This window comes from Canis lupus, chromosome 5, assembly GCF_003254725.2.
Source record: "Canis lupus dingo isolate Sandy chromosome 5, ASM325472v2, whole genome shotgun sequence".
NCBI lineage: Eukaryota > Metazoa > Chordata > Mammalia > Carnivora > Canidae > Canis > Canis lupus.
Window position 1 is genome coordinate 60,576,275 of NC_064247.1, and position 20,103 is coordinate 60,596,377.

At 52.1% G+C, this 20,103-nt stretch overlaps 2 protein-coding genes and 1 long non-coding RNA gene across 6 annotated transcripts in view; 2 read left to right on the top strand and 1 right to left on the bottom strand.

Moving 5' to 3' along the window:
• The first annotated feature begins 1,043 nt into the window (after positions 1-1,043).
• Positions 1,044-7,561, top strand: THAP3 (THAP domain containing 3). Of its 2 annotated transcripts, XM_025427294.3 has the most exons (5): positions 1,044-1,184; positions 3,105-3,297; positions 6,087-6,146; positions 6,493-6,591; positions 6,891-7,561. In XM_025427294.3, exons 1-5 carry the CDS (start codon positions 1,111-1,113, stop codon positions 7,134-7,136), a joined length of 672 nt encoding a protein of 223 aa, XP_025283079.1. In that variant the 5' UTR covers positions 1,044-1,110; the 3' UTR covers positions 7,137-7,561. The 2 variants fall into 2 exon arrangements, with proteins under 2 accessions (XP_025283079.1, XP_025283080.1); XM_025427295.3 differs by lacking the exon at positions 6,087-6,146.
• Positions 7,562-8,404: 843 nt separating this feature from the next.
• DNAJC11 (DnaJ heat shock protein family (Hsp40) member C11) overlaps positions 8,405-20,103 on the bottom strand; it is a 75,957-nt gene continuing 64,258 nt past the window's right edge. For all 3 annotated transcript variants that reach the window (XM_025427292.3, XM_035716637.2, XM_035716638.2), the window contains 7 exons: positions 19,705-19,821; positions 13,422-13,577; positions 12,284-12,353; positions 11,776-11,833; positions 11,500-11,642; positions 10,368-10,497; positions 8,405-9,952 (listed from right to left, as the gene is read on the bottom strand). In XM_025427292.3, coding sequence (XP_025283077.1) covers positions 9,927-9,952; positions 10,368-10,497; positions 11,500-11,642; positions 11,776-11,833; positions 12,284-12,353; positions 13,422-13,577; positions 19,705-19,821 — 700 coding nt within the window. In that variant the 3' untranslated portion in view covers positions 8,405-9,926. The remainder of the gene's footprint in view (positions 9,953-10,367; positions 10,498-11,499; positions 11,643-11,775; positions 11,834-12,283; positions 12,354-13,421; positions 13,578-19,704; positions 19,822-20,103) is intronic.
• Positions 12,311-13,424, top strand: LOC118354805 (uncharacterized). The gene is made up of 3 exons (XR_004816002.2): positions 12,311-12,436; positions 12,517-12,652; positions 12,758-13,424. It is a non-coding gene; the product is annotated as an uncharacterized LOC118354805 (long non-coding RNA).

Consider the following 20,103-nt stretch of genomic DNA (forward strand, 5'->3'; position numbering starts at 1 on the left):
TGACAGAGACCTGGGGAGATAAAGTGCCCACAACTCTTCATTTACTTTTCTAGTAAATTCTCCAGGATCAAACCACAGTATGAATAGACATGAATCGCTTTCACAGTTTCATCATGCTGTGGATTGGCTTAAATCCCAGTGAGTAGTTACCTGCTTTGTTAAAAGCTGCAGTCTCATTCTCCCTCTGCCTATGTCTCTGCCTCTCTCTTTCTCTCTCTGTGACTATCATGAATAAATAAAAATTTAAAAAAAAAAAAAAAAAAAAAGCTGCAGTCTCCTCCGAGGTTCTGCAAGCAGGTTTGCAGTCTCCCAGAGGTGCTCATTCTGTCCCTTTACACTTGGGGGTCCCCACTGCCCCTGCCTTTTCTTTGAGCTGTGTCTGCCCACCTCTAATCTGGGACCAACTAGTGGTCACCTAGTACCTCCTTTCTGAGCAGCCAAAACCTAGTATCAACACCTCTTAAAACCTCGGAGATCATGGCCAGGTTGGGCTGTGAGCCGTCTGTGGTATCCAGGTGTTCAAGGCTGTTGGTGGGTGTGTCTTGGCTCCTCAAAGCAAGGAGGTGAGGGCCCCGGGCTTCGCGAACGGGTGGAGCTTGCGCCGGAGGCGCTGTTAGGGGCGTCGGGCCTGGGTGGGGCCCGGGAGCACCTCTAGTCGTGATACTCCGGAGTCCACCTGACTTGCGGGTCCGCAGGGAGCGCCCAGGGAGTTGACCCCGGAGCAGAGCGGAGGCAGCCCCGCCTTCCGCCCCTCCCCGCCCCGCCCCGCCCGCAGGCCCCGGCCTGGCCCCGCTGGCCCCGCCCCCCGTGGCCCCGCTCGGGTCTTCAGGCCTCCAGTGCCGGGCAGGCCCCAGCCGGCCTGCTGGCCCCGCCTCGCTCGCCGGACCCCGCCCCCCGTGGCCCCGCTCCAGTCCGCAGGCCTGGCTGTGCCCTGTGAGGCTCCGCCCCGCCCGCTAGCCCTGTCTCGGGTAGCCCCGCTCGGGTCCGCAGGCCCCGCCCCGCTCGCCGGCCCCGCCCCGCTCGCTGGCCCCTCCCCCCGCAGCTCCCGCTCGGGTCCGCCGGCCCGCCGCCGCCATCTTTGTTAGGGGCAGCTGGGCCTGGCGTCCGGAGATGCCGAAGTCGTGCGCGGCCCGGCAGTGCTGCAACCGCTACAGCAGCCGCAGGAAGCAGCTCACCTTCCACCGGTGAGGGGCAGGGGCGCCGTGGGGCGCGGGGGCCCGGCTGCCGACCCGCCTGGCGCCCCTGGGAGCCCGAGGCCTGGCGCGCCGGGCGGGGACGGCCAAGGGCGTGCAGCCGGGTCCTCCGCGGAGGGGCCGGCGGCCCGGGGACAGGGGGATGCCCCGCGGCCTGGGCTCGTGGGGAGACGATCGGAGAGGCCGAGCAACCTGCCCAAGGCGCACAGCCTTACCCCCACGTCGGCTGGGGCGGTCGCTTGCGGAGGAGGCCGGGGTGGGTCGCCGGGTCCGCAGTCCTGGGGTGTCAGTCCCTCCCCGAGACCCGATCTTGTTCTCAGATGCAGCCTGGAACGCGGCTGGTGCTCCGTGCGTGCGGGCTGAATGCGTCTCCGAATGAATGAGTGGTGGTGACGCGGGGGGTTCGCCCCGGCCAGGCCTCGGGTCAGGAAGCTGGGGAGCGGAGCCCTGAGAACGTTCCAGGGTGTTGGGGAGCGCGGCCGGCCCTGCAGCCCTGCAGCCCTGCAGCCCTGCAGCCCTGCAGCCCGGGCGGGAGGCTTGGAGCCTGTCCTCGCGCTCCCGGCGCTCGCAGCGTGTCGGCCCTGGGTCCCTGTCCCGGGTCCCGGCCCGGCCCCTGCCCGGGAGAACGCAGCTTCCAGCCACCGCCGCCTAGAGCGCGACCCCCAAGGCCAGCTGCACTGTCTCCACCGCCCCTCCCATCACCATTTTCCTTCTCCCAAGTGAAGGTTTTTATTGAAGTAGACCTACAGAAAAGCACACAAATGATAATTCCATGGCCCAGGCCATTCCGCAAAGTGAACACCTGTGTGACTGTGAACCAGAACATCAGCCCCTGGGGAACCCCCTCCCCCACCCCCGGACATCCCCCAGAGTGGCCCGCATCCTGCCTTCTGTCCGAGCCCGGTGCTCTGGCTTGGGTTGAACTTGACACACCAAGTCCTATGCTGTGCTTTCTTGTGTCTTTTGCTCATGTTTATGAAGTCACCTGTACTTGGAGTGGCTGCCCTGCCTTCCTCCCCATCTCTTGAGGTCCTCTGCTGAATGAATATGCCAGAATTGACTTGTTCTAGAAGGAAAGGGCATTTGGGTGTTCCCGTATTTTGGCCATGACAGGCCCATGACTCCTGCTCAGCCCTCTCAGCCAAACCCACCTCTGGCTGTGCCCCCAACATGCTGGGTGCATCCCAGTGCCTTTATTCTTGCTCTTCCTTCTGATAAGACGACAACAACGTTGGCTGGCTCTCCTGCTTCTTGCAGCCTCTGCTCAGATGTCACCTCCCAAGAGGCCTTCATGACCACTGCCTCCCTTTATTCATTTGTTTTTAAAAGATCATTTATGTATTTATTCATGAGAGACACAGAAGAGAGGCAGAGACACAGGCAGAGGGAGAAGCAGGCTCCCCATGAGGAGTCCGATGTGGGACTCCATCCCAGGACCCCGGGATCATGACCTGAGCCAAAGGCAGATGCTCAAGCACTGAGTCACCGAGATGCCCCCTACTCTTTATTCCTACACAGTTCTGTATCTGTTGGGTTTGCTGTCTGTTTTCCTGTTCTAGAATGTAGGCTCTCTGAGGGTGGGGCTGTTTGTTCCTTCCCACATCCCAGTGCCTGGGACAGGGCCATCCCTGGGGGAATGGACACTGGCTCAGCCTTTGAGTACTCAAAGACTAATGGACCAAAGCCTTTGGAAGGCTTTCTGGCCACGTTCATGGCCTCACATTGCACACTAAGGATACTGTAAACTGGCATGACAGAAGCTTCCAGAAATAGGATGTAGTTTAACAGAGTTACTCAATTTTCGAAGCTGTCTGGTAAAATACCATGTGGTATTTTCAGAATTGCAGCGAACCCCACGGTGTTGACTTGAGCTTCGCAGATTCCTCTATGTCTCCCTCCTTTGCTTCCCAGGTTCCCATTCAGCCGCCCGGAGCTGCTGAAGGAATGGGTGCTGAACATCGGCCGGGCCAACTTCAAGCCCAAGCAGCACACGGTCATCTGCTCAGAGCACTTCCGGCCCGAGTGCTTCAGCGCCTTTGGAAACCGCAAAAACCTGAAGCAGAATGCTGTGCCCACCGTGTTTGCCTTTCAGGACGCCACGCAGGTGAACACACCACTGTCGTTACATCTCCACTCAGGCCTCCAGGGCGCCCGTGCAGGTGTTTGCAGGGGCAGTGGGGGCGGAGGCTGACGAGTGCAGGGAGGGCAGCGCTGTCAGGCCCCTGGGGTCCAGAGCCCGGTGGTCCTGCTGGCTGTGACCTTTGCTTTAGGTAACTTATAATTTAAAGCCCCTTTATTTATTTTTTTAAAAGATTTTTTATTTATTTATGAGTGAGAGACAGAGAGGCAGAGACACAGGCAGAGGGAGAAGCAGGCTCCATGCAGGGAGCCTGACGCAGGACTCGATCCCGGATTCCCAGGATCAGGCCCTGGGTTGAAGGCGGCGCTAAACCGCTAAGCCATCCGGGCTGCCCTAAAGCCCCTTTAAAAATGTATCAGGCGGGTAGCCCGGGTGGCTCAGCGGTTTAGCACCGCCTTCAGCCCAGGGCGTGATCCTGGAGGCCCGGGATTGAGTCCCACATCAGGCTCCTTGCGTGGAGCCTGCTTCTCCCCTTCTCCCTCTGCCTGTGTTTCTGCCTCTCTCTCTCATAAATAAATAAAATCTTAAAAAAAAAAAATGTATCAGGCATGGGGCGCCTGGGTGGCTCAGTCTGTTAAGCATCGGCTCTTGGTTTTGGCTCAGGTCATGACCTCAGTGTTGTGGAATCAAGCCCAAAGTGGGGCTCTGTTGAGTGTTCTTTTTCTCCCTCTCTCCCTCCCTCCCTCCCTCCCCCTTTATTTCCCTCCCTCTGTGCGCGCCCCCCCCCCCCCATCACACTTTACAACCAAAAGCTGCTGAGGATTGTATTTATTTATTTGACATGGTGGGAGGGTGGAGTGTGCACAAGCAGGGAAAGTGGCAGGCAGAGGGAGAGAAGCGGATTCCCCGCTGAGCAGGGAGCCCGATGTGGGGCTCCATCCTAGGACCCTGGGATCATGACCTGAGCTGAAGGTGATGCTTCACTGTCCGAGCCACCCAGGTGTCCCTGCGCATTTCATTTTTGCTGGCGTCACGTGGGCACGAGGCCACACAGTGAAGATCTGGCAACTGTGTTGAACTCAGACCCTTTCCTTCCGAGTGGACAGCCGGGGCCAGGCAGGGGTCAGTAAGCTGCAGGCTGTACTGCTGCCTCCCAGCATGTGCCACCCCGTGCTCCCAGGAGCTCTGGCCTGGGCAGAGATGGCTGGTACAGTTGGAGGGAGTCTGGGGACAGCATGGAGGGCACTTGGACATGGAAGGGACCTCTGGCTGGTTGGAGGGTTACAGGGCCCCAGAGGGTGGCAGGCATGAGTGGACTGTGGTTTTTCGGGTGAGGTGAGTGGGGATGTCGCTTTGGAAGGCTCCCTCTGGCTAGAGCCATTGGTGTCACAGATAAGTGCAGTCCTGGTGGCCTGAGCTGAAGCATGCGTGGATGTCAGAGCAGAGGGCCTTTTCAGATCTCGTGGGCTGAGACTGAGGTGGTCTGGGTGGGCTTGCTGAGCCCCCAGAGGGTGTGGTTCCTAGATCCTCTGAATTTGGCTCTGTGCCTGTGGAGTTAGATTTCCCAACAGGACATTGAGGGGGCCAACTCTGTGGGGTGGGATGTGCAGGTTTGGCTCAGGAGAGAGCTCATGCACGGTTGGGTGCAGAGGACTCAAGGGGAATGATACTGAATTTCATAAATCCCAAAGGTGTACTGAGTCCCAGGTGGTGGGCTTCACAGCGGGCACCTCTTTGAACCTGGAAGGCAAAGCAGTGGTGGAGCAAACCAGGGCCAACTGGTACCTGTGCTTGATTGTCCTGGGAGAGAGAGGGAAGAGAATTAAGGGTGTGGGGACTTGTGCATTGGGGCGCCTGCCCTCCATCTGAGCTTTGCACACACCTGCAGGCTTGTAGCCTCACTTTCTCCAAGTCCACGGTCACGTCGTCTGGAGGAGGTCGCCACCCCTCTCCCCCCACCTGCCTTCCCTTCGTGCTGGTTCTTTCCGGCTCCTTTGCGTTCCTTTGCATTTGCTCTGATTCAGCTTCTCTCTTTGGTTCGCTCCCTGAGGGCAGGGGTTTGTTTCATGGCTTATTCCCAACACCTAGAAGGTTTTGTTGTTATTTCAATATGGAAGACCCTTTTTTATTTGATATATATTGCCCACTTTTATTTTGTTGCCGTAAGAACACTTACCGTGAGACCTGCCCTCCCGGCAGAAGTCTGAGTGTCCCGCACAATGCTGGAGACCACAGGCGCGGTGTGCAGCCCGGCTAGACGTCGCCTTCCTGCTGGTCTGAACCCCGTGCCCGGGTTAACTACCTCCTCTGTCCGTGCCTGTGGCTAAAGGACTTTGATTGGTTCTCACACCTTTGTGGTGAGATTTGAAGGGAGCTCACAGTTTAACAACGTGGGGCGGCATCTGCAAGCCTGCCCCTGGGTGCTGTCAGTACCCCGGGGCCCTGGGGCTGGTGGCAGCTCTGGGGATGCCCAGGAACCCGAGTCGATGTTCTCTCCTATGTGGCTGCCAGTCTTTGAGCCAAATTTGAGTCACCTATGTGCCCAGAATGTCAGGCTGTGGGGTAACACATATGAATGAGGTCCCTGGCTTCAGGGGGCCTACGATCTGGGGACAGCTTTTGGGAGAGCGGGCCAGTGGTTGGTGACCAGAGCTGGGCTGGGCTCAGCACCATCTGCCTTGACATGGGCTGAGCGGGGGAGTCAGACATGCATGTGGCCGGGCACCTGGTGGGGGATCTCGGGGTGATCCCTCGAGCCCTGGGGAGCTGAGCCCCAGGGCCCATCTGTGTACAGTGCTCTGTGCCCCCTGCAGCTGGCGAGGGAGAACGCAGACCCGGCCGGCGGGGACACAAACGTGGACTCTCACAAGGAGGTGAGTGCCAGTGCAGCCCCGCCAGGACTGAGGCTTGGTGGGGACAGAGCCGCAGCGCCCGCCCCACCCCGCCCGGTCTGCGGGGCTTTGTTGTGCCCACCTCATAAACCAGGTTTGGGATCCTGTGTCTCCCTAGAGAAGGGAAAGCAGAGCCTCCCGTGCCTGCTTCCCAGTAACACCAGCCAGTCCCAGTTGGCAGGCGGTGCGGCTGGTGCCCGATTCCCCAGGGTCTGACCCCCAGCCTGTGAGGAGGAGGCTGGCTGTGGGGCAACCCTGGCCCTGGCCATCCTGGGACAGCACAAAGGGCTTCCGGGGGCTTTACCCACTTCTGCCCTGCCGTCCCCAGGTGGCCTCCGAGGTGGTGCCTGCAGAGTGTGGCTGGGGGAGGAAGCTGGAGGCTGCCCTGGAAGTGCTGCCCCCGATGGCCAGCGGCCCTGCAGAGCAGGTAAGGGTGGAGCGGTAAGGTGCTGAGCCGGGCCCTAGGGGGTGTGCGGGCTGGTGGCCTCTGCAGGCCGATTCGCTTCACACCGCCCGAAGCGAACTGGTGCCCAGGCCGAAGTGCCATGGCTCGTGGCCCTGAGTTCAGAGCTCCCCAGTAACAGGACGGCCACAGTTTGGGCAGATGAAGCTCTCAGGAGTCCTGTGGGAAGGGAGGCCTCCCTGGCCCCCACCTGTCGCCCACCTGTCACCTGGGTTCCACTTTGCCTTCACGTGCCTCTGTCCTTGGGTCGCCTCTGTCATCAGGTCGTGCCGCGGAGACTGCAGGGAACTCAGGCCCCTGCCCAGCAGGCCAGCCCCAGCCCTGCACAGACCTCCGACCACAGCTACGCCCTTTTGGACTTAGATGCCCTAAAAAAGAAACTCTTCCTGACTCTGAAGGAAAATGAAAAGCTCCGGAAGCGCTTGAAGGCCCAGAGGCTGGTGATTCGGAGGATGTCCAGCCACCTCCGCGCACACAGGGCTGGGCCTCCGCCAGAGCCACAGAGCTGAGCCCCTGGCAGGTGGGGGCCGTGGACCCCGAGCCTTGCCGCTGATGTCAAGTGACAGGAATGCCATGCCGGGTGGGCCACGCGGAAGGAGCCCAGGCCACCTCAGGGGAAGAGTAGTTGCAGCAGCCCAGGACAGGGTGGACCTCGAGCAAGGGGACCGAGCCTGCTGTCCTTTCAACGAAAGCTGGGTGGTGGGGTGTGTGTGTCTTGAGAACCGCAGGATGAAGCGGGCCTGGAGGCCATGTGGCACACACTCCCCCAGTGGGGAGAAGTGCATCCCCTTGAGGGGCGGCTGGGCCCGGGGCAGGACACGAGACGGGGCAGTGTGGCCCCCATCGCCTGGGCGCTGGCTCTGAGTGGCTGAGACTGGCCTCTGTTCCTGGCCTGGTGTGACAGAGCAACAGAATAAAGTGTCTTTTTATGCTGCAGGGTCTCCTTTATTTAAAAACTAGTACACGTGTCTCCCGTTTCTCAAGAGTTTGTTTTTACAACAGACCTGCATTAGTACCTGTTTTTGCTAACCTAAAGAAATTTGAGGATTTTCATTTTTATGGCAAAAGGCACAGGCAAAAAAAGCAACGAGTGTGTGTTTTGCAGTGGCTGAGAGGGAACCAGGGCACTGCCCGTCCCTCCCCGGGAACTAGACTCAGCCTCGAGCCCCTGAGCCCCCAGAGCGCTGGGCCGTCTGAGAGTCTCTGGTTCCACTCCGTTTCATGCAGCCATTAGTAAGATGTGTCCTAAGGTATCCAAAAAAAAACCAAAAGGTGATTTATTGGATCTGGGAATGCTCACATTTTTTCCAAAAATTAATGGTAATTGCTTCTTTGCTTTAAGCCATTTCGGCTTATGAAAGTTTCCACAGGAGTGCTCTGTGTTCAGAATGGGGGGAGGGGGCTGAAGGCTAATTTGAAGGTCTCTCTCCTCCCTACTTTGTGGCTGCCGAGAAGATGGACTTCCTGTGTCCTCTTGGAGAACGGGCAGGGCATGACCACCTCTGACTACAAAAAAAAGGTGACTTGACTTAAAATAGCAACAACAAAAAGCTCCTAAATGAAACCACCCCCAGGAAAACAAGGATACTCGCCTAAATGATCTCCTGACCCTGGACTCTGTTTCTCAGGCAGAGGTCTCATGTGGAAACCACAGCTTCAGGTTCAGCCCATGGTTTCCATAGTGAAGGCCAGGGAGAAGGGAGGGCGTGAGGGCAAGAGGAGGGGGCACGTCCTTACTTTGCTCACCCTTGAAAATGAACATACAGATGCATTAAAATACCATCCCCAGTTTTCAGGAAAGGTTTATTGTGATAAGAGAGTGCCTTCTGTACAGTCCATTTCAGACAAAATTAAGAGAATCAGTGCCCCAAAGAGCCACCTGCCATGGAGGGAACACATGGCTGCGTCCAAAGGCAGTTCACGCCACGCTTATTGCACGATTTACATTCAGAGCAGCAGCTCGTAGAGAAACTTCTTTAAATGGAGATAAATATTACAGAATTGGACAACCTGAACTGTTTTGAAAACTGGAGGAAGAGAGTATTAGCGATGACTCTGGGACCACCGCCAGGAGCGAAGCCTGATTTTAGCAACAGCTGCAGGGGGCTGTCAGAACCACCACCAAAGAGCCAGGGCCTCTTTGCTCATCAGTGACTCGCAGTCACCAGACAGAGCAGGCGGTTCAGGAGCATTCTAGCTCCTAAGGGCTCTGCATCCCCAGAAGAGGCAGGTGAAGGAAGAGGGTCTGGGGAGCAGACACCACAGTCCCCTTAGAGGAGAGAGTTGGGACTAGCGGAGGTGTGGGAGCAGCAGCGCCACCTGCCAGCCGCGTACAAGCAAGTGAGGCTCAGGCCGCCTTGCTCTCCCAGCACCGGGGATTTGGCAAGTACCTGAGCCAGGGTCCAGGGTCCTTTCCACTCTGCCCGGCCCTGCCCCATGCTTCCCCCTCCTCTGGTCCTCTCCCCTGTCCTGTGCTCCAGTGTTGGGGGCAGAGGCATGTCAGCTGAGCCGTTGGGGGGCGGGCTGTGAGGGACGTGAAGGTGGATTGGCTCACACCTGCCTTTTGCCCCCAGGACATGGGTGGCTCCTGGGAGGAAGGGACCTGTGACAGGGCTGGGCCTTGGGACCGGGGGTTACACCTCTCCAGTCCAAGCCACATGCCAGTGGAATGATTCAAGAAGTTCTGGGAGGGGGAAAAAAGACACTAATTTCCAAAGCCATTTGTTCTCAGATAAAAAGCCGATTTATAAACCCACACAATCCTCTCCAGATTCACTGGATAATATTTCAGCAGGAAAAAGTAGTTTTGGGAAGTTGACTGAACAGATGTTCACTTGTTCTGGAGACCTCTGCTCAAGAGAACTTCCTTTCCATTTTGTTTTCCATGCTCGGTGTGGATTTTAGGAAAAGTAGTTCACAGTCCTATGTGTGAGGGCAGGATGTTCCATAAATACCTCACATAGACTGAGCACTACTGGGTGGCTGCAGTCAGCACCCGGGCTCAGGAGCCTAGGGGCCCAGGGGCTGGGGCCTCCCCTCCAGGGACTCGATCCTTGGGTAAACAGCCACAGGCTGTGCTGCAGTTCTGCTTTGGGTGGGGCTGCCTCAGTCCTCCCTCCAGCACCCATGAACGCGGGGTGTCTGTGTGTCCCTCCACATCATTGATACGGTACCACCTTCTCTATAGGAATAATATAAAATAAACACATCTGATGTCTGGGTTTTTTCCCTGCTTCTGGATTTGTAGATTCTCAGGAAGATTTTTTGCAGCCTTTTGTAAATCTGGTTTCTCAAGCAGCTTATCCGTCTGTATCAATCCTGTGAGCTGTGAAAGACAAGACAAACTGTCCCAAAAGGCAACTCTTTCCACGCCTCTCTCCACTGAGGGGTTCAGCCATCACCTGACCAGAGGCTGCCTGGTCTAGAGTGGAGCACAGAACAGGCTGTGGAGAATCAACTGGTTCTAGAACATATAGGAGCAGCTGGGTTTGCCTCCTGCCCAGCCACCCATGCTGCAGTTTGCAAGCAAAGAGCTCAGTGAAATTCCACCTGGGAAGGAACACCACCCCTCCTCAGGGCAGCCCATCACGGGCTCTGAGCAAGTCCCTTGCTCCCAGGCAGATAACACAGGGTTAGGTGGCTGTCACCTCACACTCTGATGTCCCCAGTCCCCATCCGTGGCTGAGGGCCTACCCCCATTGGTACACAGGGCAGGTGACTGCAGAGGGGCAGCTACTCACACTGCTTTGGTATCCTAAGGGCCTCGTTGTCCAGTGCCATCACCTGGTGCAGGACGCCTCGGAACTGGTAAAGCACTTTCAGGTTCTTTTCCTCACCCACACACGGGTCGTAGAACCCCGGCAGTCCAGCCTGTAACAAACACGGTCTTACTCCATGGGGCCTCAGGCCCAGCACCACTGCTGTCTGCTGCCATCTGTGGTCAGTGTGGGCAGGCCTTGACTTTCCCTCAGGAGCTGCCCTCGAGAGATGCACACCATGACCCTGAGAATGTCAGAAAGTTGCCTATTGGGCAGCCCGGGTGGCTCAGCTCAGTGGTTTAGCGCCGCCTTCAGCCCAGGGCCTGATTCTGGAGACCCGGGTCGAGTCCCACATTGGGCTCCCTGCATGGAGCCTGCTTCTCCCTCTGCCTGTGTCTCTGCCTCTCTCTCTGTGTCTCTCATGAACCAACAAAATCTTTTTTTTTTTTTTTTAATTTTTTTTATTTATTTATTTATGATAGGCACACAGTGAGAGAGAGAGAGGCAGAGACACAGGCAGAGGGAGAAGCAGGCTCCATGCACCGGGAGCCTGATGTGGGATTTGATCCTGGGTCTCCAGGATCGCGCCCTGGGCCAAAGGCAGGCGCTAAACCGCTGCGCTACACAGGGATCCCTGAACCAACAAAATCTTAAAAACAAAAACAAAAACACAACAAAACCCTGCCATGTTAGAGCCCCCGGAATTCACGGAAGCCCCATCCTGAATCCTGAGAGAACAAGGTATCTGGCCTGAGTGAATCTGTGCTTTAATTTGCCTTTAGCGTTCCCACCCCTGGGCTCCAGTGTGAACTTCAAATGGGAGATCCCACACTTTCTAGAACAAGGCAAGCAAGGAAGAGAATATAAGCTCACGAACACTGGGCGTTTATATTTTGTTCGCTGCTCTACCTGGCACACAGTCGGAGCTCAGTAAATACTTGCTGTGTGAACGAATGGATGAAGTGAACAGCTCCAGTGTGACCGTAACTTGGGTGCTGGGCAGCACGCCAAACAGAAGAGATTCCACTACGATGGAACGGCCATTCCAAGGCGCCAGGCTATCCCCATGGCCCACAGGCCTTTCGTGTCTGAATCCCATGGGTGTGTGCTCTACCTTGGAGGCCTCCGTGAGGATGAGCTTCGAGTCTTTCACCAGGCACTGCAGGGGCACGGTCACGTCAATCACCTTCACTTTCTCGCTCTTCTTGCTCTTGTCATTGACGAACTTCCCGTACCAGGCGTTGACAATGATAAGCCCTGAGGATGGCTCGGTCTAAGCAGGGGCGGGGCTCAGTGGGGCACCCTTCTTGGAGCCTGGGCTGCAGGAGTGCTGTGCTCCTTTGAGACCCCCAGCACCCACCCTACCCCGAGGGAGGCCATGCCTTCTCACCCATTCTGGACTCTTCTGCCTCAATTATTCTTCGGACAGATTCCTGCATCAACCGAACCTGCGAAGAACAAGGAGGGCACCTATCAGGGCCCTTCCTGGGCTCTACCTCTCATGCTTGGGTGCATTTTAACTCCTCCTCTGTTCACAGAAAACCCAACGGTACCCCTGCATGTAGGCTGGATATGTCTGTTCTGTCACCTAACACCAGTTCACTTACAGGGAAGAAAAGAGGACAGTACCCTCCAGTTCTTGGAAAATCCTGTTATGCCTTTTGAGGGTAACTGTATCTAATCTTTAGGACAGCGACTGGAGTTTGCGGAATCGTATCCCATAGGGATTAGAGAGGTGGAGTGTGATGTGCTCCCCGAGCCCGGTCAGAGGTTTATCGTTGGCAGAGGGTGAGGAGCACCCTCCCACCCCCCGCAGTCTGCTCTGTGTGGCAGCATGGTGATATGCAGAGCCACACAGAGCAAAAGGACTTCCGGGGGTGCATTTCTGCAGCACTTACGGCAGCTTCTGCCTCTTGCTTCTTTTGCAGAATGTCAGTGGCTGTGCTTTCCCTTTGCTTTTCCAACTCCCTTAAGCGAGAAGAACACAAGCCACATGTTAGTGAGGAGTGAGGCAACAGAGCCCCTCGTTGGACCTGCGCCTGGCAAACAGTGTGAGCTCTTACTGCATTCCTGGTTCTGCAGCTTTAGAAAATATTTCCAAGACAATTTCAAGCAAATCTGTTCCTTTTAGGCCTCTGCAGCTTCCCTTTCTTTTGTCCCTGGATGGCTTTCCCCCACTCCTCACCAGAGCACACAGGAAGCCCACTGCTGGGGAATCAAGCCCCTGCCTGATGAGAATCTCAGCATGGTGAGCAGCTGGAGGAGAGGTGAGGGCCACAGGGAAAGCCACCTCCTGGGGGTGATTCTAGAATACTTCTGGGAGGGACAATGCTTACTGCTTTAGGTACAAAGTATACTTTTTTCTTACCTAGCAAAGAACAGAGACAGCAAACACCCATCCTGTCAGAAGACCTGACCCCACACATTCTTCTTTTAAGCCTCAAGCCTCCTAGGGAACCAGGGCTCTAAACTGCCGGAATCTGAACGCTGGAGGGGCCCAAAAAATGAGATTCCCTCAGCTTGGTGACTTATTCTATTAGCATTAGAAGTAATGAATCTAAACTACCTCTCGGATGGAATGCTATGCTCCAGTGGGTTATCTACAAGAAACTGTAAAAATATACGAACGTTTCTATAACTTTCAAGACTACAGTTAATACACGCCTCTGTAAGAACTCAAATGTACCCCTACTGGACTCAGTGTGAGGAAAAGAAATGGTCAGAGTAAGAACAGGGGACTTTCTATTTCTTGTGGTCATGGTGTAGAGTCTGCACAATTTTGTGAACTAGCTCTAACCCCTTCTGGGAGTCAAAAGGGCAAGTGAAGGGGGCGCAGTAGCAGTGCTGCCAGTGGGAACAGTCAGCACCCACTGGGTACTTACTACAGGCCGGATGCTGTGCCCAGCTTCACAGGTATGCATTAATTTCCCTAGGAGCCCTCTGAGTAGCTTCTATCATGATCATACCCGTCTTAAAGACAAGGAAACTGAGGCACAGAGTTGTTTAGTGAAACCCTGGGACATGTTAGGAACTCACTTCTCTTTTTGAGCCCTGAGGTACGGTTTGATGACCAGACGATGAAGAGCGAAGTAGACCACGAGCGGCCCCACGGTGGCATAGAACACGGCGCTGGGAAGAAGCTGGTCCGTCAAGTGAATAGGGAAGAAGTAGGTTTGACTGGCCCTGTTTAACCTGAAAACAAAGATGAAACAGAACACCCAAGATAGGTTTCCAGGGAAGGGTGATGGAGGTCTCAGCCACAGGGCGAGAACTCTAGATACACACACCACCAGTTCCAGCTGGTTTCATTATCTACACACCTTCTAGTCCCTATTCCAAAGCTGAGCTGCTGGATTTCATGTCTGTGACAGAAGAAAGATCCCACTGCCTGCTAATTCTGGGCAAAGCAGCGACCACTGCTTTACCAGAGTGACAGTGGCTTTAGAGGACAGGAGCGGGCACCTCCCGAGGCCCTGGACACAGAGACAGAGACCTCTCTGCCCTCAAACTATTCTGTTGAAAGTAGTGGGTGATGATCTCCAAAGCTGGCAGATTGAAGAGATTCTGCTTCTAGTAATGTCCCAGTAGCTCCTATTGCACCAGTCATCCAACAGGTAAGCGCTGTAAACCCTGACCACAAACTACAAAGACTCTCGGGTACTGAGGAGCGACAAGAGGCCGGCAAGTGCACAGGAGGGCAAGTCTTAGCTGCTACTGTGTGGTTGGCAAACATGGGGAGGAAATCTGCAGTCCTGTGAGTCTGAAGGCCCAGAGCTCGGAGTCTGAAGCAACCACAGCAGCTGGGAAGTAGGGGGTTCCCCAACAAGGGAAATCAGAGACGGGCAACCCCAAGTTCTTTTTTATAAAAGATTTTATTTATTTGTTTGTTTATTTATTTAAAGATTTTATTTATTTATTCATGAGATACAGAGAAAGAGAGGCAGGGGACACAGGCCGAGGGAGAAGTAGGCTCCATGCAGGGAGCCCGATGTGGGACTCGATCCTGGGTCTCCAGTTAAACCGCTGAGCCACCTGGGCTGCCCTTATATATTTATTCATGGGAGACACACAAAGAGAGAGGCAGAGAGAGAAACAGGCTCCATGTAGAGAGCCTGATGTGGGACTCGATCCTCAAACTCCAGGATCACACTCTGGGCTGAAGGCAGGTACTCAACCGCTGAGCCACCCAGGTGTCCCAGCCCTAAGTTCTTTATGTAAACACCGCACAGATCCCCAGTCTCTTGGCGGCCTTGGCTACAAGTGAAATAATTGTGTGGTTCTAGCTGCTGCCACACACGAGTGAGTCCCAGTTCACTGACTGATTTTGCCAATTACCTTCAAAAAGGAAAAATCAACACTTTTTTTGGGATCATAACAGAATATAGACCCTCTATGCTATATTATTCAGAACACCCAAGATATGATACAAATGACTCTATATACCAAGATATACAAGAGAAAAAGATAATGAACTGTGACCAACCCCAGATGACCCAGACTGGAAGGGATTTTAGAGTGCTACTTCATGTCCAAGACAACATACAATGCATGGGCTAAATAGCAGACCGGAGATGAGAGCAGTCAGTGAACTTGTAGACAGAGCAACAGAAATTACCCAATATGAAGAACCAAGAAAAAAAACTGAAGGCAAATGGGCAGAGCCTCAGAAACTTGTGGAACACTAAGAGATTTAGTGTATAAGTAATTAGGGCCCCAAAGAGGAGAGAGAGGGCAGGAACTAAGATTTGAAGAATTAATGGCCTAAAAATTCCAAATTTGAGGTAGGACCTAAACTTACAGATGCGAGGAGTTTAGCAAACCCCAAGCAGCATAAATACAACAGAAACCACATGTATGTAAACTGCAGGTACAAACTGCTGGGAAAAAAAGCTTAAAAAAAGAAAATGGAGGGATCCCTGGGTGGCGCAGCGGTTTGGCGCCTGCCTTTGGCCCAGGGTGCGATCCTGGAGACCCGGGATCGAATCCCACATCGGGCTCCCGGTGCATGGAGCCTGCTTCTCCCTCTGCCTGTGTCTCTGCCTCTCTCTCTCTCTCTGTGTGACTATCATAAATAAATAAAAAATTAAAAAAAAAAAAAAAAGAAAATGGAAAATTAGTCAGGAAAACAAACAAACAAAGACATCACATTCAGGGGGATAATGATTCAAATGACCATTGATGTGTTACCAGAAAGAATGGCGGCCAGAAGCCAGCAGAGTAACATCCTGGGAGCACTGAAAGAATAAATCTGTTAACCCTGAATTCTACATTCAGGGACAATATCCTTCAGAATAAATGCAACTCCAGAATCGGCAAAGAACACTCAAAAAATAAGAAACCAGGGCAGCTCGGGTGGCTCAGCAGTTTAGCACTGCCTTCAGCTCAGGGTGTGATCCTGGAGACCTGGGATCAAGTCCCATGTCAGGCTCCCTACATGGAACCTGCTTCTCCCTCTGCCTGTGTCTCTGCCTCTCTCTCTTTCTCTCTGTCTCTCATGAATAAATAAATAAAACATTAAAAAAAAAAAAAAAGAAACCAAACCACCCAATAATAAAACAGACAAAAGATTTGAATGAAGACTTCACTAAAAAAACAAACAAAAGATCTGGATGGCAAATAAGCGCATGGAAAGATGTTCAACATCCTAGACGTCAGGGAGACACAAATCAAAATCACAACGGATGTACTCACATACCTGCAGAGAAACAGCCAAAGTGAACAGGATGACCATTCCAAGCAAGGGCTGTCGAGGATGTGGAGCCACTGGGGCTCTCACAGGCTATGGGTTGGGGTGGGGGAAGTAACAGGAAGCCATCACCTGGAAGGCGGCTTAGTACTTTCCTATCAAGTGGAACATACACCTACCATTCAGCTCAGCATGCCTGCTCCTAGGTATTTATTTACCCAAGATAAATAAAAACTTATGTTCACACAAAACTTATATGTGAATGTTTACTGGCTTTATCTGTAATTGCTAAAAATTGGAAACTGAAATGTCCTTAAACGGATAAGCAGATAAACCGTGGTAGATCAACACAACATAATGCCAAACAGCAATAAAAAGGGACACACTACTGATGTATGCAACCATAAGGACATATCTTAAATGCATTATGCTCATGAAAGAAGCACAAAAGGCCTCACAACTCTATGATTCCAATTATATGACTTTTTGAAACAGGCAAAAATATAGGGAATGAAAACAGGTCAGTAGCCAAGGACCTGGGAGACCACACAAAGGCCATGAGACAATTTTTGGGGACAATGGAAATGTGCTCTATCTTGATTGTGATGGTGGTTACATGACTTATGTGATTGTCAAAACTCCCAGGATTGTATAATAAGACAGATGAATTTTAATTTCTGTAAATTTAACATCAATGAAGCTTGACTTTCAAAATTATAGCAGGGGCACCTGGGTGGCTCGGTGGTCAAGTGTCTGCCTTTGGCTCAGGTCATAATCCCAGGGTCCTGGGATCAAGTCCCGCATCAGGCTCCTTGCAGGCAGCCTGCTTCTCCCTCTGCCTCTGTCTCTCATGAATAAATAAATAAAATCTTTAAAAATAAAGTGATATATCTAGATAGAATGTAATAATAAAATATAAAAGCAGAATAAATAAAAAATAGAGACATTTTCTTGATAAAGAATACTAAGAGGTCATCATTGGTAGACTTACAACAGTATAAGAAAAGCTGAAGAAAGTTCTTCAGGCCAAAGAAATGAGTATCAGAAGGAAAATCAGATTCTTAGGAAGGAATAAGGAACACTAGAAATGGTTAAAAAAACAAAAAACAAACATGGGCAAAGATGACTCCCCCCCTTTTTGATTTAACACATATAGATGTACAAATATATACATATAAAACTACTGAAAGCCAGAATTAACATATTCTTGTGGAGACTATAATGTGTGTAATTATAACACATGTGACAAGTACAGCATAAAGAACACAGGGATGGGTAATGGCCCTACAAGTTTTCAAGGTTCTTTCATTTTACATCAAGTATACAATATTAAGTCTAAACAGATGATAAAAGGTTAACAATGTGTAATCACTAGAGCAACCACTAAGGAAAAAAAAAGTACAAAGAGGTATAGCTAAAAAATCAATAGGTAAATCAAAATGGAATGCTAAAAATATTTAGTAAGGACGGTTAGAAGAACAAGAAATCAGAAGGGAAGAAAAGAAGACAAATAATAAATAACAGGCCTAAAACCAACCATACCAACAATTACATTAAATATTACTGGACTAAACACTCCAATTAAGTAAGAAACTGGGATCCCTGGGTGGCTCAGCGGTTTAGTGCCTGCCTTCCGCCCAGGGAGTGACCCTGGAGTCCCGGGATCGAGTCCCACATCGGGCTCCCTGCATGGAGCCTGCTTCTCCCTCTGCCTGTGTCTCTGCCTCTCTCTCTCTCTCTCTCTCTCCCTGTTTCTCATGAATAAATATATAAAATCTTAAAAAAAAAAAAAAAAAGAAAAAGAAACCAAATGAATGGATGCATGCTGTCTATGAGACACCCTGTATATATGAACACAGAAGATAGGTTAAGGTAAACAGACAGAAAAAGATAAGTCACATAAACAGTAAGCATAAGAAGCCTGGAGTAGCTATACGAACATCAGATAAAGCAGATTTCAAATCAAAGAGCGCTGCTAGAGATGAAATTCACGAAGCCAAAACTGACAAAGGAAGAAACAGAATTTTACACTCAGCAGGAGATTTTAATACTACTTTCTCAGCAACTTAAAGAAAACGGCCCCAAGTCGGTAAAGTCATAGAACTTCTGGTTTCTGATGAATGTTGTCAACCACCTTGACCTACTGGTATTTATAGAATACTATGCCCAAAAACTACAGAATACATGTTCTTCTCAAGTGCACATGATCACCCAGGTCGATTACATGGTGGGCTCTAAAACAAGTGCCAATATATTTAAAAAGGCTGGAATCATACATTATATGTTTTCTGACCAAAATGAAATTAAATTGAAATCACTAATCAGTTATAGAGAAAAACCCAAATATTTAGAAATTAAGCAATACATTTCCATAAGTGAACCTAGAAAACAGTTTGAATTGAATAATAATGATATAACATATCCAAAGGATAACTGGCTGGCTCAGTGGTTGAGTGTCTGCCTTGGGCTTAGGTCATGATCCTGGGGTCCTGGGATTGAGTCTCGCATCGGGCTCCTGCATGGAACCTGCTTCTTCTCCCTCTGCCTGTGTCTCTGCCTCTCTCTGTGTGTCTCTCATGAACAAATAAATAAAATCTTTAAGAAACAAAACAAAAAAATAACATCCAAATTTGTGCGATGGGGTGAAACAGTGTTTAAAGCCTTAAATGTTTGTTTATATTAGAAAAGAAAGGTTTTATTTATATATATATTTTTATTTATATATTTTTAAGATTTTATTTATTTACTCATGAGACACACACACACAAACACACACACACACACACAAAGAGAGAGAGAGAGAGAGAGAGAGAGAGAGAGGCAGAGACAGGCAGATGGAGAAGCAGGCTCCATGCAGGGAGCCTGATGTGGTACTCAACTCAGGACTCCAGGATCATGCCCTGAGTTGAAGGCAGACTCTCAACCGCTGAGCCACCCAGGTGCCCCAAGAAAAAAGGTTTTAAGTTAACCTAAGGCTGGGCTTTAAAAAGCTAGAAAAAGCAGCAATATGAATATATAGAAAGAAGAAGAAAGAGAAATAGGGTAGAGCTGTAACTGTGAGAGTTGTCAGTGCAGGAAGGTACTTCAAGCCAGCAGGCTGGATGGGGCCATCTGGGGAGGGAGTCTACACAGACAAGGACTGGGTCCCACTGTGACGTTGCCACATACAAGCAACCGACTATCATGTAACAGAGACCATACTGAGAGGCCGGAAGGCAGGAAGGCTCAGCACTGGAGCAGGGAGGAGTCTCTGTGTGGATGGGAACGGTCTGCTATGGAGGGATAAACAGACGCTGCATAGGCTGGTGGAGGCCCTGCACATGTCATGCATGGGAAAGGCAGTGCTGATGAGCGGGCATGCAGGACCGGTACTGGGACCCCCCAGGAAGGGAGAGATGCAATTGGCTTGGAGGATGGGCCAGCAGAGCAGGTGGCAGCTCCCTGAGAGACTCAGACCCTGAGTGAACAATGGGCTCTAGGACTTCTTGACGTTGGCGTATACACTTAAGACAGGGGCAGCTTTATTTTTTAAGAACAAAATTACAAAGCAAAGTAAGTCTATTTCGTCCTTAAAGTGGGTGAAGCCTGGGTGAGTGACAAGTTGCCAGATAATTCTTGGCCAGTTCAACTTACTTGACTTTGAGAGAAACGCCCTGAGGGACTCCAATGCTGACAGCTGCGCCTAGGACGCTGTGCCTGGAGATTTTCCTTTCTGCTCCGTACTCCACCACCGTCCCAAAGAAGCCTGCCCTGCAGGGAGTGCAAGGCCTAAGCAAGTGGCTTTCCATCTCTCCCGGTCCCCACAGGCACCTGTCACTCAGAACAGAGGCTGGGCCCCCCTATTCTGTCCCTCCCTCTCAGCTCCCCACCCTACCCCCATCCTCAGCCCCAGGAGTCGGTCTTGACGGACACTTCTGGTCAGTGAGCAGAAGCAAGTCAGCACGCTAGTGGTGCAGTTCTATCAGCTTCAAGGTCCTCGAGGCAGGGACTGCAGGGTGGTAAACCCCATGCCCTCGCAATAGGGGCTCTTGA